This window comes from Amphiprion ocellaris, chromosome 21 (genome assembly GCF_022539595.1).
Source record: "Amphiprion ocellaris isolate individual 3 ecotype Okinawa chromosome 21, ASM2253959v1, whole genome shotgun sequence".
Classification (NCBI taxonomy): Eukaryota; Metazoa; Chordata; class Actinopteri; family Pomacentridae; genus Amphiprion; species Amphiprion ocellaris.
This window is the reverse complement of record NC_072786.1, coordinates 16,036,031-16,061,665: the sequence shown is the minus strand read 5'-3', so window position 1 is coordinate 16,061,665 and position 25,635 is coordinate 16,036,031. Positions and strand designations below refer to the sequence as shown.

At 40.2% G+C, this 25,635-nt stretch overlaps 1 protein-coding gene across 1 annotated transcript; it reads left to right on the top strand.

Annotated features, from left to right (window-relative positions):
- The first annotated feature begins 395 nt into the window (after positions 1 to 395).
- Positions 396 to 24,651, top strand: ube2h (ubiquitin-conjugating enzyme E2H (UBC8 homolog, yeast)). Its single transcript, XM_023274597.3, has 7 exons — positions 396 to 669; positions 16,298 to 16,374; positions 17,382 to 17,456; positions 17,539 to 17,578; positions 18,470 to 18,522; positions 19,837 to 19,965; positions 20,090 to 24,651. The coding sequence occupies exons 1-7, from the start codon at positions 617 to 619 to the stop codon at positions 20,212 to 20,214; spliced, it is 552 nt and encodes a 183-aa protein (XP_023130365.1). The 5' UTR covers positions 396 to 616; the 3' UTR covers positions 20,215 to 24,651.
- Positions 24,652 to 25,635: the final 984 nt, after the last annotated feature.

Sequence of the window (25,635 nt, the reverse complement as noted above, 5' to 3'; positions counted from 1 at the left end):
AGGTGGTCTCGCATGTATTTCTATTTTTCTTTAAAATGTATGACAAATTTTTATTTAATAGTCTGTACATAGGATAATACATTGTTGCAGATTTGTATTTTTATGTTTACACAGGGATATTCCACATTGTTTTGGCAGAAGCACAAAAGTATTGATAACGATATTCTGAATCAGTGCTTTCAATAAATACAGCTGACAAAATAAGGTCAAACAAACACACAAACAAAGCAAGACAGAATAAACTCAACAAGAATCAACTAAAACTGAAAAATTATTTTTGCAAAGTAAAGTTACAAAAAACAAAGGTGTTCCAAATAAAACTACAAATATGGCCATTGCTGGTGACGTCCGGTCGCATATATGTGACGTAGCCGCGGAGGGATCCCTGCTTGTCAGAACCATGGTCAGAACGCTGAGAGGCAGTGAACGGCAGAGGTCTAACGTTAGCTCAGCAACTCATTACGATAGAGACACATTCAACTGTGAGGACGTTTTGCTGTGAACATTTCTGGAAGCAAATGTTAACTTTCGGATAGTACCGCTTGCTAGACTGTCTAGCGTTTCGGAGGCTAGCTTTCAGCGTACTTACTGGCGTTCTGCGGTGGAAATAGCAAAAATGTCGTCTCCAAGTCCGGGTAAAAGGCGAATGGATACCGATGTGGTGAAACTGTATCCTTTCTGAACATAAACAACAGTCTCTCAGTCGCAGTCTAGTCAGCTATGTCCTGCTCTGTGTGGAAATGTGATATGAGCAAAGTGTTTAACGGTGCTGCTTGTTTGTCTCGGTAACCCAAAGCAGAAAGAGCTTTCACTGTGAATGACTGGTGTTTTGTGTAAACAACATTTTGCTAGCAAAGCCAAGTGTTAGCTATTTCTGTCCTGCGAACCTCCAGTCGCTTATCGGGACAGCTGTATTAGCTAATCTGATCGGGCACAGGTCCTTTCAGCATTTTTGCTGCACAGTATTTTGCCAACATAACATGAACGTTAGCTGTCTAGCTTGTTGTCTGTTTTTGAAAAATACTGCAACATCCCGAAGAGACGCTAACGTTATTCCTCCTTTTACAGGAATGTCTTTCATCTTGTTGCACCACCAATAGATGTGACAGCGGTAGACCGTATAAAACACCTTGTGGCAATTTGGTTTCTTTGTCCAGCGTGCTGTTTTTTTGGAGCTGAGTTAAGTCAAACTGCCCCTTCACACGTTGACACTGGAGCTTGTTTACATAACGTAAGGCTAACGTTAACTGAAAATGCTGCTGTCTTTTGTTCTACTCGTGAAAACGCTGGCGTTATTGCAGCGTGTATAGCGTTCTGGATCTACCTAGCTTTGCTTTGTAACCCCACCAAGGGTATTGTGATGGTGTTGTATCTGCCACTTGAAATGTTGCCTTGTAACGCTGCTGAGCTGGCTGGCTGGCTAGTCTCTTGGTTAATTTCAACATCAAAATGGCCACCTGATCAGTGTGTCTCACTGTACTCCAGTGTTTGCAGCCAAATATATGCAAGGCCAACTTGTATCATTTTATAGTGGTGCTAATTTGTTGTTTTGGAGATATTGGATGTAGACGTGAGTGTGGCAGCTGTTTTTTAACTGCTACAGCAGGTGTCATGTGGCTGCAGTCGTTTTCCACTGAGGAATGCTTTAACTTTTAAGCAGCATCTAGTGAGTTCTCTCTTTTTCAAGTCCTTGTCACCACGTTTACTTTTGTACTGCAGGTTTATTCGTTTAGCTTCACTTAGAGCTGACACAGGGAGTTGTAAAACATAACAATACATTTCCAGTGCATGCAGTGTTCTAGGAGAACAGTATGAACAAGTAGTTTTGTTTTTGTCCCAGCACAGTGGAACCCAGCTTAATGATTGGGTAGCCTGTTACTAGCCGGAAACCACAAGAGGGAGGGACTTAGAACAGCTGATGGGACGGCAGTAAAGCTTAGTCAAATATGGGGTTAGAGGAGGGCTGGTGAAAATTAAACTATAAAGAAGGGGAAGTTGCCCCAACAGGTTCAGCATGATTGTTAAAAAGGAAAAGTTGGAAAGTCTTGGTAGTTTTTTCATCTTATGGAAAAATTGTTGGTTTCTGAGTTAGTTTTGTTATTGTATCTGACCTGCAACACTGATTCTGCATTTCATACTACATCCTGCCTCTCTTCATCCGATTAGAGTTGAATATCACAGGTCGGTACACTTGAAACTGCATGTGGCTGCAATATGTAGATACACATCAGCAACGTTCTTTTCAAGCTACATTTCTCTTGTTGTTTTGGCCCTATGCCTAAGGCATTTTGTTACGTTTGCTAGCTAGAAACAGTGCTTGTTTGAGCAAGTTTATGCTTCCCCCTGTCAACACCACTTATATGTAAGGTATGGCAGCCATGACGGAGTGATGAGGCAGACAGAGCAAGTGTTTCTAAGGATTCCCACACACACGTGCACGCTGACTTGCAGTAGTAGTACACTCCCTATCCTTGAGCTTCTTAACTGACAAGCAAGAGCAGGTTCTCTGTAGGCCACCTGCTCAGTTCTGTACAATGACGTGTGTGCTGTACCCTACCATGTAAGACCATTGGTCAGCAAGTGTTGTGGAGGACAGCTATGTGTGTTTAAATGTAGGTCTTCAGAGTTGGGTTACGAAGAACATGAGTTCACTGCTGACTAGGCTGTTTTTTGCGGCTGAAGTAAGGAGGTCTCCACACTCCAGGGGGTCTTCTTTCTTCTGTTTACATCCTCAAAGCAAAACTAGCAGGAAGAAACCTCTTTCTGTGCTCCCTATCCCTGCGTCTCCCCCTGGTGTAACCAAAACCTGAAACTCACACCGCCTTCCAGACGGGAGCAGCTTCTGAGAGGCCTCACACATTAATTTGCTGGGGTCACTGGAGAGCTGAGAATCTAGAGCAGAGAGGCCATGAGGGAATTTGTGAAAATGAATGTCAGAATGACCTCAACATGTAGTATCACTGGGTGTAAGCTTTGTCCTAAGGCAGCCGATGGATTGCAGCCTGCTTTCAGTTGTGAATGTGCAGTCTTTGTGTTTACATGCCAGTAGCCTTAACTCTTTGTACAATCTAGTGCTCTAGTCATGGAGAAGGCATTAAGTGTTGGTTTACTCTCACTTTGCACTGCATGTTTCTGTATGTTCTTGTTCTTTCACTCCCACCTCTTGTATAAACTTATCCCCTTGTGCGGAAAGAGACAGCGTTTATAATCCAGTTTCTAACAGACCGAATTCCTAAACCATAAACTAGAATTATTTCCAGTGACCTCTGTAACTTTTGACCTTTTGGTCTTCTCACTTGTTCTTGGACATGCTGCTTCCGTTTTGGAACATGATGTTCTTGAATAAAGATCTTAGCTGAGTGTGGCGTTTCAAAGAGCTTTACATTCAGCTTGTGTGGGGTTGACTGCACGTACTGTGTAGGAAGTTGTGCTATTATTTGCATGCATTCATCATTGGTCTACGCGCTTTACAAACGCTTTCAAGCAGTAAGCTGCTGGAATTTGAGCACAGGTAAATTACAAAGCACTGAGCCTATTGTGAATGCTAACACAAGCTCTGGTGGTATCTGACCTATGGATTTTAATGCAGTGAATGGGACAGAGAAGATACCTATAGATTAATTTGTACAATACAGTCAAGAGAAAATGAAGAAATCATCTTCTAAATATGTGTTTTCACAAAAGTGCTATAAATTGATTTTTTTTTTCATTGAAATATATTTTCACAAAATGATTTTTAAACTTTCAGTGCCATTAATTTCAATTTGTAGGTTAGATAACAATGGGGATGGTACTTGGAAGAAATGGCTTTCAGTAAACATACTGTGCACTTCGTGTTACGAAAGCCACTATCCTTCGGAAGTATAAATGTATATGCACTTTTCTTCAGGAGTTAGGCAAGCTAATGGATTTTTAACATCAAGAAGTAAAGGTTTCTTCTCTTAAATCAACAAAGCTCCCTTTGTAACTTCTCTTCTCTGGTCTCTGTTGAGGTCATAGGTCTCATGAAGTATTTATGTGTATAATAGCTTGAGGCTGAAGACTTGAGGAGTTTGTTTATATATGAAATCTTATTTAATCAGAAAGGTTGATGAAAATGTTGAGATATTTGAACAATCTCAGCTGTTTTTTTTTTTTTTAAATAAGCTTTTAGTTACTGCTGGAATGTCTGACAGTGACTGGATAACAAATTTAGCATGCATGGCCACTTTTAATCTACGTTGACTACTGTTGGGAGTTGTTTGCTTAATCTGGCCCAGTCTTCATCCTGATACCTGACACCAACATCAGTGTTTGCTTTTCTTTATCAGTTTACCCCCAAATCAGCCGAAGCAGATGTTAAAGGTTTGTCATGTGACGTGTTTGTGCTTCATCATTCACTTCTCAAGGGTCCTTTTTACCTAAAGTGACTGTTGAGGCAGCACTTGTTCTTTAGTAATCCTAATTTATTCAGTTGTCCACAATCCGAGAACAGGCTTGTCGGGGTTGGAGTCACCTCCTCCCTGCTTTTTTTGACCGCCCTGCCCACTACATCCCTCCACCCTCCCGAAGTGGAATACCAATCCTGAGCTTTATCTGCTCTCCGCTTAGTGTTGCGGCCCCATTGTGCCCTTGCAACATGACATCCGGACAGCATCAGCAGTGGAGCCTTTTGTGTTTCTCATTTACAGAAGCCCCTGTGACCTCCACCTCCTGCTGCTGTGTCAGACCATGTCACAAAGTCATGGACAGCCGCACTGCACTTGGCACTATTATAGCAGGACTGAACCAACTAGATGCAGTTTACTGTAGGGAAGGAGCCAGTGGTGTTCTGCCTTTTCCTGACTGACCTGATTGATTACATGAATAGGGCCATGATGAACCCATGACAAGAATGGGGAAAGCCCTGGTCTGGTGATGAAGTTGCGTAAACTAACAGCATGCTTTGCTATTGTAGTATAGTAACTCTACAGTCATGGACACAAAGGAGCTAAGAAGGTTGCAAAAACTTCCAAGCCACGGTACTACTTTGTATTATGCTGACATCCAGAATGGGATATACTGCAGGTGTAAAGGAGCACAACTAACAAAAGCATGTTGCAGTGGCAGTTTATTTACTGTCAAATTATAGGTTGTTTGGGTGGAAATCTCCATTATGTCTGATGATAGAAGTTCATGTAGCCATGTTTTTTACTCTGCTTGCTTCAGGCGTTGACTGTGTCGCTAAGCCTAAAACCCAGTTATCATTTTGTAGTCCATGTTCATTTTGAATCAAGGTTAATATTTAATCTGCAGGACAAAGCTAAAACTCAACCAGTGATTTTGTGGAACTAAGGACAAGATCAAGTCTGATGAAAACAGAAAACTTGTATGTAGCAAAATATAGTACACGTCTCAAGAGTTATATGTGGTGGTTCTTGGGCTCTGTGTGTGCTGATATTCATGAAAAGAATGTGATTGTAGGATTAAAACATTTCTCCTCTCCAACCAACCAGTATTCTATGAAAAAAGAAAACTTTGACAGTCACTGTGGTGTTTCAAGATCTTTTGTATAGCCTACTGATGTAGAGTCAGTGCCTCTTTTGTGCAATCACAGTCTCAAGGATGTTTTACTGTCAGTCTGAAAACCTAAATGTGCTACAGTTTCTTTGTCTGTGGCTAGGCAGGTGTCTTTTAAAATAATAAATGACCCAACCAAACTCCTGTTCTCTATCCTTTTTGGTTATTCAGGAGTAAACATAAAAGTAACCTAGTAATTTGTGGATGAGGCCCCCTCTAGTCCAGGGGGACCCCACCGCCTTTGATTGACAGTCCTGCTTTGGGGGTCCAGGACCGAAGCTTCTCTGACAGTCTGAGATTTGAGGCCCTCACTGTTAATCCCATAGTGCAAACAGTGAAGCTTCCTCTCCGCATGGCTGAGTTCCCTTAGAAAAACAGATGGACTGAAGTTCCTCTCTTTGTTTCGCATGATTTTTTTTTCTAGCACTGAGGAGCTCAGCCTGCCTCTGCCACACACATGCACTGGTGCTTTAAAGTGGAAAATCGAAGGAGTGACCGTGGGGTGACTACATGTTTGCTCTTATGAGCCAGTGACACTGAATTCACTTGTCTAAATGTTGACATGAAAATGACTTAATGCTTTGTTTCCTGTTAAAATAACTTATGTATACAGTAAAAGTGCTTTATCACAAAAGTGCAACCTCCACCATCCACACCCTATACTTGACTCTATCTGCGACTCTACCACTGTGTGTTTCTTGTCTGTGTCCAGTTGATAAAATTCTCTTGGATGACACTGAATTACAGGTTAGCAGTTTCTTCAGCATGTCTGATGAAATCAAGTTTTATTTTACTCTATAGGACATGCCTCAAATCTCGTCATGTCTGTTAGGTTTGCTCATTAGACTTTTGCCTCAGATTCAGGCTATTGTTTCTCCTGTCCTGGCTCAGTTTTGTGTTCATTAATGATCATATCATTTGGTATGTACACACACGCGGCTCAGACGCTTGTGCATACACACACAGACTCGGTGGTATTGCTGTAAATAGACTGTTGATTTAGTGAAGGGCTGAGAGGGGAGCAGCTGAAGGATTCACATTTGATTGCAGTGGGTGGGCTCTCATCTCTCACCAGCGAAGACAAAGAACTTAGCCTGTTCAATTCTGTGCTGCTTCAGCTCTCACACTGGGAGGTAGCCATCAGCGTACTGAGGCTGGCATCTAACTGAAAGCAAATCTGCATTGCAAAGTGATTAATATTTTAGGCTAACTGTTGATCATTGAGCTGGCTTTTTTTTTTTTTTTTTTTTTTTTTTTTTTAAGGTAGCATGTTTTTTTAGGTTGCACAAATTGTGGATTGCAATAACTGCTTTTATATTTTGGTGAAATTTTAAAACTGTTACTGTGATGTTGGTTGAAAAGCTTCATCCCAGCGTGTTTTATCCTGTGGAATGAATGGTTATACATCTGTACTGGCACATCTTGGAGCTGAGAACACAGTCTTTTTAACACCAGGTAAAATGTGCACAGTTTTAACACGATAGAAGGCCTGTTATACAATTGAGGTTTTACATGGGCTATTTTAGCTTCTATGAAACAACTGCTGGAATTGCAGTTGGTGACGTAACTTTTTGTCATATTATATCTCAAACATGTAAAAATTCTGGATGTTGACCTTTTAATTTTCAAAGCAGAAATTAAGCAGAGTTATTCATAGAGTTAATTTACTTCCCATTCACCTTCCAGTGAGTGCAGATCCTAACATCTACCAGACATTTATACGTGGATTTCAGTGAGTCAGGCCTTTGGGGCCATATGTCCATTGATATGTAAAACCTGCTGTGAGGTTTTCTTTTGCACAGACCGCACACGCTGGTCCTCCATCAGTATTCAGACACTTAATGTGTCAGAAGGAGCTGGATGCTTCGAGAACAAACAGTTTAAGCCCAGCTTTGCTGAATAACACCACACTTGAGATGTTGAAGGGATAGTAATTTAACGTTTTGAACATGTCCTAGTTTTCAGTGGCGTAGAAAAGAATGTTTCTTTGTTTTTCTGAAACACAACGGAACCTGCGAGCCATCCTCTTAACCTGTTAACATTAAACAGCGTTTTGTTCTCCAACCGTGAAAGAATATTGGGAAAGCGCCAGATAAGGAGATGTGATATAAGCAAGAGAGTAACCTTCTTTATTCATTATTACTTGTGTTGTGAATAAGTCGTGCCATGAACTTAGCAACAACAGTAGCCCATACTGTAATCTGTGAATGACTGGTATGGAGAATGAGTCATCAGTAACATCAAAACCCAAGCTCTTTCACACATAACGGCAGTCTTTATGACCCAATAATTTGAGGGTAACTGACATCAAAATAATCTTTTTTGCAAAACAAGTTCTCACTATTAACCAAGCCTTATGACTGTGGAAATTTTTGAACTGGACATCCAACATTTTTTTCCTATTTATTTAAATGCTATTTATTATTCTCATTTCCTGTGATAATTTGTGAGACCTAACTGAAAGTAAGCATAGTGTTACTTGGAACCATTGCAGTGAAGGGTACCACAGTTTTCAAATAGGTCAAGCTACCAGCAAGACCCTGTTAAGGTGTGCCTTTGTTCTATCATTGACCAACATCCATATGTGAAGAACACTAAAATGGCATTTCATGATGATTGAGCTACTTTTCAGCTACAAGTTGATCAAGGCTTCCCACTTTGAAAACCTTTAAGAATATCTGAGCTAGCATTGTAGTATTTTACAACAACGTTATGGCCCCGTGGTATAGCTTTCTAGCATTTTGCCAAATATAACTAGCTAAATTTATTTAAGTGGTAGATTTATTTTGCTTCAGTTTGTAGAAGCCCAAAGGAATTATTCTAAATCTAATACATGGGATATTGAAAACAGCCAGCAGCAGGCAAATTGCATATTAATGTATGATTTACAGCTTTGTAGATGTAAAATGGGGAAAATTAAAGATCCAACAGTTGTATTGAACCAACTGTACACTGGATGAATAGCAGCTGCTGCTTCTCGTCTGGTTCATTCTCATTTTTGTTCCCCTTTAGTTCGCCGTGTATTCACAGGATTATGTGTCCGCGGAGTCAATGAGCTGGGATTTTAGGGTAGAAAATGGTTCAGTCGGGCTCCAAATCTGCATTACCATTGAGCGAGAGCTTTTCTTAATAAGCAATAAAAGAAAAGGAACCAGCTTGGGGTAAAAGTTAACTGCAGTATGAGATGGAGAGGCGTGGAGTAGTGGGTCAGTAAGATTGTCTGGTGACAACTGCAGGGGAGAATGGTGTTTGTTTTGCATTGAGCTGATTAAATCACACTCTCACAGCAACACCCTGCCTATCACTCTCTGCGGCTGTGGCGGGATGGTTGCTGTGCTACACTAGCTGCCTCTGTTTTCAGGCAGCAGAGAGTAGTGGAGGTTACACAGTAATCCTGCTTGGCTCAGGGCTGTGCACTAATACAGAAAGAGTTGAATGCACAAACACAACCGCATTTATGCACAGGATTGAACTTTAGAAGGAATATGTGAAGATAAAGTTGTATGCTCACAGAGATTTCAAACAAGTGTCCTTCTTCAGCTCAGTCTCACACGTGAGCTTGATAATTAATTTTCCTCAGGCCATCTTTCAGTATGGCCTTGTATCTCAGTCCATATTGGGAGAAAGCACAGTTTTGCTGTTGGTGTTGTGTTGCTTTTGATTTTGTTATTGTCCAGCTGCACATGGCTGAGTTCTGTTCTTTTTGCAAAATGTAGCTTGAAGTCATAGTAACGAGCTGTCTCTATCTTTTCTAGGTAATGAATATTAGCAAGTGCATTTCTGTTGGTAGTTTATATTTGTGTCTGTTGGTGGAGGAAGCCTAACTGTTGCTTACACCCTGAGGACAGCTGCTATATTTCCTGCCTTTCATCTGCAAGGCCTTTGATTTTACATTGTTACTAGAATTTGTCTGTGAGGCAGAGAAAGCGAAAGAGCGGTCGCTGCCTCAAAGTTCCTCGTCTCTAAACAACAATGTACCCTTAAAAAAGTTGGTCAATGTGGAAGTTATAGTGTTTCTTCTAAACTGACAAATTAACTTCATCCAAGCTTGTGTAGTTTGTTATTTCTCACCTCTATGCTGTACAACCTATCTCTGATTTCGTCTGATGTCGCAAATAGAAACAAGACTTCCTGCTGACATTGCCCTGTCAGTCCTGTTTGAGTCTGGTTTGATCTATGAAGTGTTGTAGCAGAAATCCTCTCAGTAAAGTTAAATTCAGAAATCTGTTTTGTCTGTTTGGGTGAGTGACATCATACTTGTTTTTCAATTAGTCAGTAGGTCATGGGGTAACAACGTCTGCATGTTATCTTTAGATTATCTACATTGACCAGAGCCACTCTACCTGCTAGCCTTATTAATTGACATGATTATGATCTAAACATAAAAAGCTAGTATTAGCAGCATACTTAATAGTTTTCACTTGGTTATTTTGTACTGAAATGATAACCGCCAACTTGAAGCAGACTTGAAGCAGACCAGGGAGCACCAACCTATATTCATATGATTTCTGAAAAAAGAACAACATCAACTCGTGATTCCAGCAATAGAGCTATTAAAGAATATAACACACACAAGGTAGCCTACTGTTTTTAGATGATATGACGTGGGCAGTTGAGCTGTGATGTGCAAACTGCTGTTTCCAGAGTTTACGCTCCAGTTTTTGGCCCCCCGTTTTAACAAAATGTGTAAACAACTCCTTTATTAGTTTGGACGCAACTCTGAGTAAATGACAAATGAACTGAACGTAGCAGTCTCCTTCAGATTGGATCAAAATTGTGAAAAGAGGTGCGTTCACAGGTAGTCTGTTCCTCCCACCACTGAAATTGCTGGTTTATTCCTGGAATGCTGTTGATGCTGAGCTTTTCTCCTAATGAAAGTAACACTGGTTGTTGTCGACTTAATGAGAATTTCATCGAATAAGACCAGATCGACCTGGGGACCACAGCCCAAGTATGCATATAGGCAAAATTATTGTTGTCACCATACAGTCTACAGCAACATGCCACTTACATCCACAGATCTGCCTTCAAGGTTAAATCAGTGTTCGCCAAGATTAACTGTCATTTTCTTTGCATTACTTTTTCTGTGCTTATTTTTTGGCACCTTACTTTGCAGTTCACTTTTCAACAACTCTTGATCGTCTTCTCATACCCCTTTGTCCTGTGTTTTAGCCCTTTGCTTTGCTGCCTGGTCTTCTTTTTATGTTTGACTTCTCTGCTGGATTTTGGAGGTTATGGGATATCAGGGTCTTTCAAGCAGACTTGTCAACTTTGCTTTTTCCTTCTGAAACACAAGCCTTGTCTTGAACAGTCTCCTTTGCTGGTCATTGCTATTAATAACTAAATTTGTCATGGTGTCTTTTCTGTTATTCATTAACCCAGTGCTCTCTCCATGTCTTAAAAGGATTACTAGAAGCTGGAGATGTCAGCAGGTGGTCAGAGTATTGTATGTTGAGATGTAAGAGGTCTAAGCAGGCCTGCATTCTCTAGATTGTGTTAACTGTGATTGTTTACATCATGTCCGTATAATTTGAAATAACCTTTCGCTCTGATGTTACTACAAAGTAAGTTGAAACATTTAGGTTGTTTTTAGAAACTGTAAATATACCAAAAAGAGAAAGTTTCTAATGTTCCAATCATCCTGTGACAGAAGATAAAGTGGACTCTTCCTCACCCTCTGCTCCTCAAAAAGAAAGATGAGAGAGACAGGAAAGTGCTTTGAAACTCGCCAGTCCCTCCCTTATACCAGATCAACAACCGCTGTTTCCAAGACGGAAATATTGGAGCATATTTGACACCGCATTGTTTGACAGAGGGCTGTTTGTGATTCTCCATCATGTTTGTTTTCCATACTTAGAAAGAGTTTGGTCAGTATGGGATATTTTAATCCTGGGTCAGACCGGGATAGGTGCCTGAACGGACCAGAGAGAAAACAAGACATGTCTAGACCGCAACCGTAAATGCTATTTACTGCATACTTTTACACTTAAGTAATTTAAATGTACTTTCTAATGTATAAAGTAAAAAAAAATCTGGAAAACATTGAACGTAGTCGTTGAGTGTACTTTAAGTAGGTAATTGATAGTTTGGAAGTAGCTTTTTGACCTTCTCTTTCTATGCGGTGTTTTCAAGAGAGTATGTCCTTATATAAAGAAAGTCTGGCGCTGAAACGGTGTTGACACTGGAGACTGGGTTGCTGTTACAGTTCAGGGTCGTGTGAGGATGCTTGTGTATGTGTGTATGCTGTTCTGGATTGAATGGGCCCGGTGTATCAGATTATATGCGTGTATAAAAGGATATTGACCCGGTGCTATCCACAGATTATGACTTATCTATACTAATCCAAGGTGGGGGGATGGACAGATAGTCATTATACTAGGGATGGAGAACAAGTAAATGCCTAACCTTGATCAAATACGCTGTTGTTGAGACCATTTAATCCTGGTTGGGTGGCTATGACTGGATTTATATGCACATAGTGTCCATAATATAAAATACATACTCTCTAGACATATGTGGATTTATCTGTAACCCTTTTATATGCTTACAGCGCATCTACTGGGTTAATTATTGACGGATATTTTATATTCGATTTTCTTTTCTTTTCGCCTTGCATGTGTGTAACCTGAATCAGCTTATGTATTGCAGTATTTGTTTAGTCTTGCTTACCTTAGCAGCACATTAATAGCATTTTAGTACCGCAAATATGCATATAATGTGCATGCAAACACCTTATGTAACCTAATTCCTGTCTTCTCTTGATGTTCTTGATGTCAGCTGTTAAGGAGAACCTAATTTGCTTTCCCTTGTAACATGTCATGTCACCTTTGTTCAAACCCCCCAAACAAGCAGAGTGAAGCTCATCGTTAATTAGTATGTACCGTGTGTCCTGCCAGTCCAGTTTTGGTGACAGTTTACATATCTGCTTCTCTCAGTTTTTGATGGCCGTTTGTCAAATGCGGTATCGGTCTGTCTTACACTCCATCAAGCATTTGGGCATTTACAAGCTCTACCTGGAGCTACCTTCTGTTTCAACAGTCCTGCTAAATTTCTTTGTGGTGTGAGGGAGTTGTGACTTGCAGTTACTTACTGGGTGAAAGGAATGAGCTTTTGAGTTAGACCGTTGTGTCACGATGTCTTGGAAGAGTCACACCAAGTTAAATTTATAGTTTTGGGTTTGTTTCTGCTTTGGTTGTTAACTTGGCAAATCTATAAAGACTACACAGTCATTATGTTGGTGATTTTGGGGGATTTTATTGAGGACGAGGTTGTTTGGTGATAGATATAAGGTGCCGTCCAGCCAGATTCATTGTTCAAAATTGAATGTCTCTCGACTTTACATAAATTTGCTTACAAGTGATGTGGTGTGTCTGTGTGTAACAGACTCATATCATTATCACAAGCGTGTAAAAGTCACAAGTCGCTCGATGCAATGTGAGGTATTCCCTCTGTTTACCTCCTCCTTCATTAACATGATGTCACTATTTTAATGTTTACAGGCCATAAAGACAGCGACCTTAGCATTTATGCTTGTTTGTAATTTTGATTTCTTGTGAAAAAAGGTTGGTTTGCAGAGCATTTTTGGAAATAAATTGTATGTATTCATATAGGCCAAAGTCTTGTTGAGAATGCCAGCCCAGATCTGTTTTTTGGGCATATCCAGATTTATTTTAGAAAGTCTGGACAGTGGGAAAAAAAAAAAAAAAAGAACACGTGAAATGCAGTTTTCGCAAGCTAAATTCTAGCCATAATCGGAGGTGGTTTGAACTACAATTCCATCTTAGTTTGGGTGCTCTGGGTGTTCAAGTCGCAATGGCAAATTCAGAGTGACGGAAGTGCTGAGCAGAATCCGTGCTGCGACTAGCAGAGCACTTTGGACAGTCCATAGACAGACACAGAAAAAAAAATAGTCTGCTGGCACTTATAGGAAAGGCTTCTATTCAGGCAAAGCTGGCAGAAAACTACTGCATCACTAAGAGAGCCATGTAGTTTCTGAATCTAACATAATTACTAGAGAAACTCATGCAGATAAACTGGTGATGTCTGGGCACACATATCCAATCTGGTCACTTCTAAATAACTGTTGATGGTTTGTCCTAAAATATGACAAATCTAATTTGCCTACAAACTGAACAAAGTCCAAGAAAGCAAGTCGCTCTAAAAAAAAAAAATAGATTTGTGTCTCGCACTCCTCCCAGTAGTGGTTAAAAAAAAAGAAGCAAAAAACAGATGGAGCCTGCTCTTCCTGGGATTTGTGTAACTTGTAACAGAGAATCCTTTCAGCTTTGTCCACTAATGAAGCCAACTGTCATTTCACAGTGTTGCATCTGTTTGCTTATCTTCCTTTTTCTTCCTCCCTAAATCACGATTCTCTGATTTAAATGCGTGAGAGTGGAAAAGATGAGAGCTTCCCACAGAAAAGGAGGATACCTTGACATGAGGATCTCTGCCATCCCAAGGTCAGGTTTACTGGTGACCTGACCCATGGCTAAGAGAAGATTAGACAAATTACTCTTCGGTAAATGAGAAATTTCTACCACATTTAGCTCAGACTACCTCACGAGAAGACGCGGAATGCCCAAAAGTGAAATGTCAAAGGCTCATTTTACACATAAGCATCGCTTCTGCCTCCTCAGTCAGTATGGCCAGTGTCAATTAGCCTGCAGCATAGTAAGGACTGATTCAACCCCATTAATAGCTTATCCCCCACCATGCCTCACTGCTGTCTTCCATAACATAACACACACCGTCCATACCATCCCCCTCTTCAGCATTGCTGCCCTCTCTCATGTAGTTCTACACACCAGTGCTTTCACTACTGGTGAGGTGCATAGATGTCCTTACATGAAGGGCAGAAGTGGATGAGCTGCAGGATGTAAACCTAATGCATGTTGCATGAAGTGGGAGGAGCATTTCTTCAAGCACAGTAGTTGTTTTGCTAGTAAGAGTTACATGATTGTACTCCTGAGTCAGAGGTTATTCACTCCCGTCGTGGACTTTGCCTCAAAGAGCCCCAGAATGGCTCCTCGACTCCAACACGAGTCAGGACAGAGAGGTTCCTCTTCTGTCTGACAATGACACATTTCCTTGCTGAAGCCAGGGATTCAGTCTGCTCTTAGCAGACTCAACCGGAGCTTAAAATAACCTCCAGTTTGATTTAACCCTTTAAGGTCAACGCTACTGCTAATGGGATACACACTCAATCAGGACTGACAAGCCAGCTGCTACTATGTGGCATGGAAAACTGATTTTTATCCTGTTTCTTGCACCTTCTGTAATGTCCACCTACAGCTTTTCACTCTCATTTTCATAATTTTCTTCTTGTGTTTATTTGCTTGCTCTGTTTCTTTCTTGCTTCAATTTTATTTCCTGTAGTTGTTCCCTCTGCTCACATGAAGAAAAAATAATTTCTTTGTGTGGATTTTGTGTTATCGTGTGGATCAAGAATGATCACAGTCAGCATCAATTATATCCACATAGTGTAATATTAGGTTTGCCATCTGATACACTACACAAAAATAAGCAACTATTCCTTCGCTTTTTATTGGTGTAATTATGTGTGTAACTGGAGTAGCAGAGGAAAATACTGATTTCCTCTACAGACAGGCATAAACTTCTCTTATGGTAGACAGCTGTTAGGTTTGGAGATGAATCATTTCAAGTTTCTAAGCACTTGAATGTTTACAGAATGTACATTAACTGCAGTCTGTTGCGTGGTGATGGTTGGATTCAGATTCTTTTGAGAGCTTCTTCAGTGACATGATGGGGTAAAATTTCAAATCATTTAATTTGTAGCTTTTTGCTTACTAAAGATGAAAATGAGGTTCTTTAGTAAAGCCTCACACAGTATTGTCACTCATTCTTATTAGATGGTGGTGTGATCTTACGGATGGTGACTTTACTGCTTGACAAAAGCACATTTTAATGAAGTAACTCGATCAGAAAGCTATTCCTGATTGACTGTATTATTTGGAGATGTGAAGTATTGCAGCCATTCTGCTCTACCTGAGCAATCATAGTTACATCTGGAATAAGAATGAATTATTTCTACCAAAAACGTATGGAGGAGAGACTGTCCATAAATTTTTGAAAGAGACCGATTCAACTTGTGTTCTCTTTAGTCTCACATGAGTGAGATTAAATTGGATAGAAATTGGTTACTACAAACTAAGCTGTTTGAATAAGTCTTTTTTCCTCATTTTTTAATGCTCAGACATGGTCTTTTGCCAGCTGTATTTTAACATAAATTTGTAGAAATCCACAGGGCTATGAGAGAATGACAGGTAATAGCAGAGTTGCAGTGGTGGCCGATTGAAGGATGGATGAACACTTCACGTTCAGTGCAGGGTATTAATTCAATGTGCAGAAGAGCAACTTGGCACACAGCTATCAATTGTCATTGAAAGCGCGTCTCCAGGACTCGAGGTCAGAACAGAATCCGAGTGTAATTTTCCCGCATTGATTTGTTTTCATTATCTGTCAAAAGCTATCATTTCTCTCTTTAGTCTTCATAATTCTGTATGATATAAAAAACGATGTTGCGTATGAGAGAGGAAGAAGGTCAGACTCTTCTTGTGTCTTATGACCTTCTCGTAGCTTAGTAGGTGATGATGTGTTACACTGGAAACAACCACAGTTTATTAAAGTTTCCTACCGAAGCTAAGTTGTAGGTGATCCTGATATTTATTTTAAGAATTAGTCTCTTGAGTTTGCTCATGTGTGTGCAGTCGTGGAGCCATTCTCCTTAACAGCCTTACAGCATCGAGAGCAAGCATGAAGTCACCATCCTCAGTGGACTCAATGAATTTGTAGTGAAGTTTTTTGGACCACAAGGAAGTAAGTATTTCTATTTTCTGATCCAACCCAGATTTTTTTTTTTTTAGTTTGCTCCTTGCTAATTAATTTGTTCCAGAAAGTGGCTGCAGGATTTACGGTTTGTTTTTATCCAGGTTCCCAGAAATACTAAACAGATTACAGCATTTATTTGCACGTCTGCCACATTCGATAACCCCTCTTTCTCTGTCCAGACATATTTTCAACTGTTTGTAAAAGCTGATTCACATCGCTGTTAAAAACTGCTAATATGATGTTTACGTGAACTCCAAACAGAACATGAAGTGATGATGACCTTTGTCCTGATGGCTGCCAGTGCAGGAATATAAGTCAATGTCTTGCTTGGAGCATAAAGAGCAGTTCTTCACTGCAGGCCAGGAACGTAAAATGGATTGAAACCAGGCCTGAGGCCACAATGTGTACAGCAGAGAGGAGCCAGGCTCGAGGGGAATTTGGATTAGGAGAGTGGCCTCATCAGCAGGAAATACTTCTTTCGTTTGCTATTCGCAACATCTGTCACTGTAAAACCACTGCCACTTATGCATCAGTAAAGAGAGGAAGTGGGTGTTTGACCCTGTTTATGATGCTTCAAAACTGTCTAATAAAAATGGCATTGTTGTGTGCACGTGCTGCTGTTCTTTTTAGTGAGGAGGTTTGCAGTCATCTATGTGCCGTTCAGTTTCAGTACAGTACACCAGGGTCCTGTTGCACACAGCTATTCTGGGAGGCCACCACACACTCGCAGAATTTCTTCCTCTTTGATGTCGTTGTATTATTTGAAGCAATTTGGAAGTAAAGAATCCTCCTGGGCTGAAATACATTACTGCATAAAATGGCAGAGAGAAGTAATGTGTGTAGCTCACGTGTTGTGGAGAAAATTGATATAACTCCGTGGTCTCTAAATCCATTTAAGTGTGTGAAGAATGGGACATAATGTTCTGTGGAATCAAAGTCTATCATCTGTGCTCTGCAATGTTCTGTTATTATTTATTGTGTCTCCTTCTGTACAGCGCCGTACGAGGGGGGCGTGTGGAAAGTTCGAGTAGATCTTCCTGATAAATATCCATTCAAATCGCCATCAATAGGTAGGCATGCGACCTTTACATGTAGTCATAATATCATGTTTTGAGGTTATACAATGTCCTCATGTCTACCTTGCTTTTTCAGGATTCATGAACAAGATTTTTCATCCCAACATTGATGAAGCGTAAGTTGATTTGAGCATGTGTAGTCTCAGTTTTGGATTTAAGACTGTAATTGCATTGTATTGTCACTATTATTTATAGTAGCATTGCTGCCTTGTCTTGTGTAGTGAAGCTCCTCAAATACTGCCACAAACATTGGTTGCAATCATCAGTATTTCTTAAGGTTTTCTCTCCCTATAGCAGTGTGATAGCATGATGCAGCCAGACCATTTTGTACTACAGAATGAGCGGGCAACGTGAGATGATTGTTTCACAAACTCTGTGCTTTGCATGTCTACATGAATTCACATAAACTGGAGTTAATAAAATCTTCATTTGAAGGCATTCACAAATGATCTGTTTAAGTGACGTAAAACGTTTGGATGTGGATGAGAGGCTGAAATGTGTAGAAATATGTTTTGCAAGATATTCATATTAGTGTGGACAAGGCCTAAAACATAATGGACCATGGCCAAATAGCATCTAAGATCCATAGTGAATATTATAGTATAACCTCCATTTCTCTGTGGAGTCCTGGGGTTAATAACATGTCAACAATAATAAACTCAAGAGTTTATGCCAGGCTTCGGTTATTTAAGCCTGACATAACATCCTGAGGTAATTCATTGGTCTATTTAAAGTCATAACACTCATCATATGATATTTCACAACTTTCCGAGTTGGCAGGAGTTGTTCATTTGACTGCACACATTTTTTTCTGACAGCTGGAACAACTGCACCTGTTGCATCCACTAATTTTGCATTTCTCTGATACATTCGAAGAACATTTGAAGTGGTGCAGCCCTTATTGAACAGTGAAAGATTCAGTTTAACAAACAGACACAGATTCCCTCACCTCCCTTACCTCCCTTTAGGCTTGACCCTCTAACTGTGTTTTCTTCTCGGTTTCCCAGGTCAGGGACAGTGTGCTTAGATGTCATCAACCAGACATGGACAGCCCTTTATGGTGAGTGGCCTCGCTGCGTATGCGTCCATATTAAGTTCCCTCACTGAGGCTCGTGTGATTATGTGTGAAGAACTTGACACGATGCCATCAGCACCAAAAAAATGACCTACAGCCACTAGCTCGTAAGCACGGGTGCATCAGACAGTGGTGCACTGTTGGCCCTAATCTACTTACTGGGGGGAAAAGTGAACACTAACGAGGTAATACCCTCACCCAGCAAGGTCAGAAAACATTCACCTTTGACAGGGATGATTTATTGTCTGTCAGCTGGAAGAGACGTGCTCACATGCTCTCAATGGCAGCAATTATACTTAGTGTTTGTACTGTGTTTCCCACCAAGTTGCTCTTCTCAGTGTGTGTCTGTGCTCCTCTCCGTCCCTGTGCCCTTCTCACAGTATATTTCCTCATTAATTTCTCATTACATCCCCTCCACAGGGCTAAAATAGCTATTAAGGAGTGTAAATGACTTAATATACCTAGCAGATGTTTCAGCATCCCTCACTATTTATTTTAACTGCTCTTCTGACTATGGCCCTTAATGGTATTTATGTAACTTTATTAATAAGGAGCTCTGATTTAAAGATTTTAGATTTTGAAATACTAAACACTGATGTCTTCTCATTTCGTTCAATCAGGTCAACTTTTCTAAAAAATCACATTTGGGTTATTTTAGTTTCGCTTGTCCTTGTGTACGGTGCTGATGGGATTGTTGTGTCAATTGTTTAAAAGAAGAAAATCAGATTGGACAAACCTGCATGGAATAGGCCGATCAACTGAGCATTGTGTGTAATGAGTCTCCGCAAAGGGAGAGGGAGCAACAGCAGCTGATTTAATCTTCCAAACATCATAATCCTACACAATAGAAAAGGCAAATGTTTTGTTTTCCCATCTTGAACGGACCCAACAGTGACACCTAGGAGGGTAAAGAAGAGTTGCAGGTTTTCTACTAGGCCTCAGCTCTGAGGGAAAACTGAGGCCTGCTAGCAAGTGAGAGGGATTAGTGTGGTTATAGCCTCTATGAAGCTCTTGGGCTGAGGATTTTCAATTTGTGGTCTGCTAGCTAGTAAATGCACCATCCATGTTTTTTGTAAAGTCACCACTGTCTGGATTAATTAGTTTCAATTTGGCTCATTATTAGAGCCACCATTTTTTATTAGACACTTTATTGGCAAAATATTAGGTGAGGATTTCCCTGTCAAGTTGTTTGAGATTAATGGTTACATTTGGAAAGTAACTGCCATAAATGATCGCCAGTTCATGTCATTTCCTGTCTACATAATTCTTTGAGTAATCATGTTTTTTCTTCCTCCCCAGATCTGACCAACATCTTTGAGTCATTTCTGCCCCAACTGCTGGCTTACCCAAACCCCATTGATCCCCTGAATGGAGATGCAGCTGCCATGTACCTTCATCGGCCAGAGGAGTACAAGCAGAAAATCAAAGGTTCAGCCTAATTAAAATATGTTATTTGTAGATCAAAGTTCTGGGATTACTATATTCTGCCAGCTGTTTTCCTGCTTTCCAAAACTCTTGTTTTTAAATCCTTTTTCTGCTCTTCCTTCCACAGAGTACATCCAGAAATATGCAACAGAGGAGGCTCTGAAGGAGCAGGAAGACGGGGCAGGCGACTCTTCATCTGAAAGCTCCATGTCTGATTTCTCAGAAGACGAAGCCCAGGACATGGAGTTGTAGTAATAGGAGGGCTCCCCCATCCCGCCCCCCTCCTTTAACCCCCACAGAGACTATATTTGATTTCCTAACCATGAAAAAAGCAGACTTATAATATTCATATTTAAACAAGTTGATTTTTTTATTATTATTACTACTAAACAAGGATTTTTATGGATATCTAGCCTTTGGTGTGTTTGACAGACACCCCTCCCATTCTGTAGCTGTTTCTCCCTGCACAGATTTGTCGCGATTGTGTTCACGTTCTCTGCCTGTCATCTCCGCATTTGTTAGGTGCGTCATGTAGGAACTTTCCCAGTGAACATCTGATTTCTCTACTCAAATTTCACGTCATAAAAGTATAACTTTTCGGTTTGACCTGAATCATAATTTCCTTTCTTTTTCCACAATGCTAATTGATTCTGACCCCTTGTTAGTCGCTCCACTGCAGAGCTGCTTAGGTCTTGCTTGCCTTGGTGGACGTCACCACAGTGTATCCTGTAGTCAAGACAGTATTCTTAGGGCACACAATCACACACAAGGTGTCTGAGCACACCTTAAGCAAAGTGTAGTGCCAACTGACGCACATAAATCCACCTCAGATACTTCCTGAGCATATCTTTTTCAACATATTGACCGAGACAATCAAAATATGTCTCTATCTCATTCAGTTTGGCTGTTACATTAGTTTTTAGTTACCCTTTGTTGACCTGCTGCAGCAGCCTGTGTACTGAAAAATACATGCTTAACAAGGTCAGGTGTTGGAAAACAATTTTAATGCATGTCTCCTTATAAGGGTGAGACAATGTGATGATAAAGACATGATTGGGGAGCTTTGGGTGTTTGGATTTGTGGAGTATACGCTAGCAGCACAAACTGTATGTGTAGAATTAGGCAATGAAGACGGAAGTGGCTCTACTGTAAGGTTTTAATGAACATTCTGGTCAGACTCACTTGGTATTATGGGAACTGAAAATAAACCAGAGCTACCCTTTAACCATCTGACCATACAGGTTTCATATTTCACGTCAGGAAGCTCACATTGTGCAGGATGCCACCTGTATTCCTGTTTTTAAAAGAAGCAAAAAAAATGCTATTAGTATTGGTAGAGAAAGATTATTCTCACTTTTTCTGGTGTATTTAGAAAAAAACAGCATCAAAGTCCAAACACAAAATGGTCATATGGTTACTGAGCGGATCTGAAGAGTGATTTGTGACTCTCCATTCAGGTTAGTGTTGTATCGGTCCTCCTCACATTCCACTGTTACTCTGAATTTGCTCCAATGCATGCCCTTCATATTGGTCTGACCTGTGGTATGTACCCCGACTGCATTGACTGGACTTCCCCACACTCTGTCTGCTTTACCAGGATCTCTATTTGGATCACTACTTTGAGGAATTCAAAATAAGACCCCCCAATATATGACATTTAGACTGGTAGCATTTTTTGTTGTTGTTGCTGAGGGGAATTGATTTCGTATGTACAGATTTGACTCAAAAGAAAAAAGAAAGCGTTATTCATTGTTGATTCAATGTGGCAGGTGAAGATGTAAAATCCATGATGCGTAGAAAGAAATCGCAATCGCAGCTTTGAGTTTTGACTTTCTTTTCTTGTACTCTTTCACATTTTTTTTTTCCCCGATGGGGGGGTCAACATGTTTGGATTTTATTTTATTTTTTTGTGTACAGCGTATATCTTGTAAGATAAGACACCTCTGTGTAGCCTCATGAAAATTCAGTGTTGAACCCAAAAAACACTGACCTAGTGTTGCTTGTCGAGGCTAACGTGGCAGTCGAACTACCTAGAGAACCTTGAAATGTATTCACTTCGTAGATTGCAGTAAAGAATCACTGGTTGCTCTGTGGCAGATTGTGGATCCCAGAGTGGAGGATTCAAGGCCTGAATCGCACTTTGGGTGAGTCACCTCATCACCTCTGATCTCAACTCCCTTCTTCTGTGCCTCATCACAAAAGGAACATGGCCGCTGACCCACAAAAAACCCACATTTCCAAAAAGCCATGGAGGTCAAAAAATAACTAAGAAAAGCACATTGTTTCAGCTCTTGACCTACTTTACTCTCCTCTTCCTGCAGATTTGATCCTGTACAAGTTGTGGTATGATTTCTAAATTTTTCCCACTGTTGCAGATTATGGGGGAATTACCCAGGGCTGAGTGGCAGGAGGTTTGTTTGAGCTAGTGTTAGACTTTTATGGCTCAGGTTTGAAATACAGTTTGTTTGCATCTTGCATAGTGATTTAACATTTTCACCCGGAAGGTTATTGCGAGGAAGGAAATCATGCTACTATTTGTTGAACTGTGTTTTTGACATGTCAGGATAGTTAGTTTTTACTGGGTCGTGATTTCAACTAAACATACACTATATGGCTGTGTTACAGATAGAGTTAGGTAGTTTGGTATACTTACCTGATTGAGAATTCATCAGATTTTTAGTCTGTTTTGTGGTTAATATGTGAGATACCCCATAGACATGCCTGCTTGTCCTCTTCTTTCAGATTCAGAGTTGTACAGATGAGTGTGAGTGATTTCAAACTAGGGTGATGTTTGATCTGTAGTGAGCCTGATAGATCTAACTGTACAGATATCAAAGGTGTGGTTCAGCCCCTTTTTTCAACGGATTTCCTCCATGAGCATGATTTATAGTTCTGTGCTCATGACATCACCACATTTCAATACAGACACAGACCCCTCAGTTTTTAATTTGCCGATATTTATCAAAGAAATGTTTTAAGCTCTGGGATAACAATTTCTCTCATCAGGCCTGAAGAGGTTTTGAATGTTAGCTCAGGGTAGCTTTCAGCCGTTTTAACAGTCGCAGAGCTAACTTTTGTGATCGTCAGCATGTTCGAGGCAGTATAAAGCTACGTGAATGTTTTCCATGTGTTTGTGGTGAGGTTTGTGATATACATCAACTAACAGGACAAGCCTTTCCCATCCTAACGATTGGCTTGTATTTCCTTTTTCCCCTTAAACTGCAGATAAAATTGTGTTTATTCACACAGAGAGCCCCCTTTTTTTTGTTTTTATCTCATTCATCAAGCACCCCTCTTGGAAATTCAGCTAAATTATTACACTGAAGACAACTTGAGTTTAAGTTTCTTTGTTATAAGCAACTCAGAAAATCTTGTTTTACTTTAACATTTGTGCAGTATTGTACTCGAGTGCTGAAAATATAGAATATCCAAGTTGAGAATTGTAATAAATAAGCACATTATGATGCAGTGGTGCAACAGGGAACTGATGATATTTTTGTCTTTTTCCACAAAAAAAAAAAAAAAATAGAGATGAAACAAAAGGACTCTTGTGTTTGGTTTCCAGCATTATTTGCTTCTGCTGAGCAATAAATACATGATATACTCAGCTGTGGCCTGGAGTTGCTCCGGTAAACCATCGAATCTTTTCAGTGGCCTCCCTTGTTCTGTTTTTCTCCCCGCATTTGCTTATTCAGTGTCAACAGAACTGATTACTGCCTTCATATTTTGAGTTATATTTAACTCAAGAACTACAAGAAAATGTCCTTGAGCTGGTGAATGATTCTGTTTCCCATCGCCACTTGAATTCTAAATTATTTTTGAAAATGAATGGAAAAAACTTGTTTATAGTGCTTTTATTTAATTTCCTTTTGACTTTCTCCCCTTGACCTATTCTTCTTCAAGACCACAGAGTTTCTGATAATGTTTTCACTACCCACAGTGATGAATTCATGTGTTGGGATTGATGGGGCCTCAAAATTTCTGAGTGCAAACGTGCAGAGGAAGCCCATTACAGAGCCATAACTACAAACTCCCTCCCACGCCCTGCTGGATGTAATAAGGATGAAGGGCTTGAGCTAAGTGAATGGACCGGTCTATCATTAATCCATAGACAAGACGTCCAAGGCCCATTCTCTGTTTGATCAGCACAGCTGCAGAGAGGCAGCACCCTGATCCTGTAAAATCACCTCCCCCCTCCACGTGTTGACTGTGTCTCCTGGGCAGTTGCATGCTTCTGGTGTGGAGTCGAGGCTCTGCTTGATGCAAACCTTCCGTTCTGTCTTGTGCTTGTGTGGATTTGTGCCCCGAGCTGGTGGTCGACCGCTGCCATCAGGGGATTTAGCAGGCACACAGAGCATGGAAAATGGCAGATCTTTTTTCTTCTTCTTTTTTTTTTTTTTTTGGTAATAGAAACTATGTATTTGGTACCTAGTGTGTGATACTTGAGGGTTTAAAAAAGTCAAAAGGTTTATTTTTTGTTTTGGAAAAAAAAGTCCATTCTTGGTCTTATTTTTATCACCTTCTTTGCCCTCCTCTTGTTTTTTTTTTTTTTTTTTCTTTGCATTGTGAAGTGGGCATGCTTGTCAAAAAGACAAATGCTCTCTATTAATAGGCTTATAACCTCATAAATAGTTGTGTATAAAATAAACTGTTATAACTTCTTTTTTAATAAAACATTCAATGTGTATAGATGGTGTCTGTCTGAGGCTGCTTATTGTATGTTTGTGGGAACCCTGTGTAGTTTCACCTCCTGAAACATTCTGTTCTTATGTGTCTTTTGAGAGATTATTTGGACTTTGCTGTAGAAATTCATCACATGCACAACTGTATTTGACAAAACACTCTTTAAAATCTACTTTTTTCTCTTGAAGTTATTTATTTTCGTCATACGATATGCAAATGCAGATGAAACACATTTGGGATATCCCCAAACAATACATTTGTCCAGATCCACCAGGTCCAAGTTCATCTCCATAAATGTACACACCTATTTAATAATTGGTGTAAATGTTTGACCTGAATGACTTTACTCAATTTCAACACTTCCCACATTGGCATCCAAGTAGTTGACACGATACACTGGCTAAAAATATGAAGGCAGCATGTAATATTTTCTTGAACTCTTATCTGTTCTTTTGAAGTAGTTTTTGTTCAACACAAGACAAGACAAAATATACACTTCAGTTCGAGAAGAGTCACTTATCTATGACACAGAGTTCATGACATTGTCGATACTGCTTGTGAAATGTTGTCCTACTCTTCCTGAAGGATTAAGGCGAAGTAGACGGACATTTTGTGGGGCACGATCACAGACACGACCATCCAGACTACGCCACAGATGTTGTATCAGTGACATGTTTGGTGAGTATCAGGTCAAGGTAGGATTTGAACATTTTTATCTCCTACTGTAAGAGGACAGTGTATAATTTGCAACATGTAGATGTGTGTTGTCTTGTTGAAATGTCAAATGAATGAACAGCAGAACCATTTGTTGGAGGATTTCCATCAATGAAATGCAGCTGTGCTCTTTGTCTATGGCATATCTCTGTCCATTACATCATTCTCTTGCCTCAATCGGCCACTTTCTGTACAACGCCAGACAGAACGGCGACATTTTTCTCCGTAGAGCTGAAAACAAAATCTATCAGTGAACCTAGCCATCCTCCATCTTGC

Bases quoted from the DNA above. Each gene is read 5' to 3' on its own strand.
- ube2h (XM_023274597.3), top strand. From the start codon at position 617: ATGTCGTCTCCAAGTCCGGGTAAAAGGCGAATGGATACCGATGTGGTG. The intron at 17,579-18,469 runs GTAAGTTGATTT...TCGGTTTCCCAG, and splicing joins CATCCCAACATTGATGAAGC to GTCAGGGACAGTGTGCTTAG. The intron at 18,523-19,836 runs GTGAGTGGCCTC...CTTCCTCCCCAG, and splicing joins GACATGGACAGCCCTTTATG to ATCTGACCAACATCTTTGAG.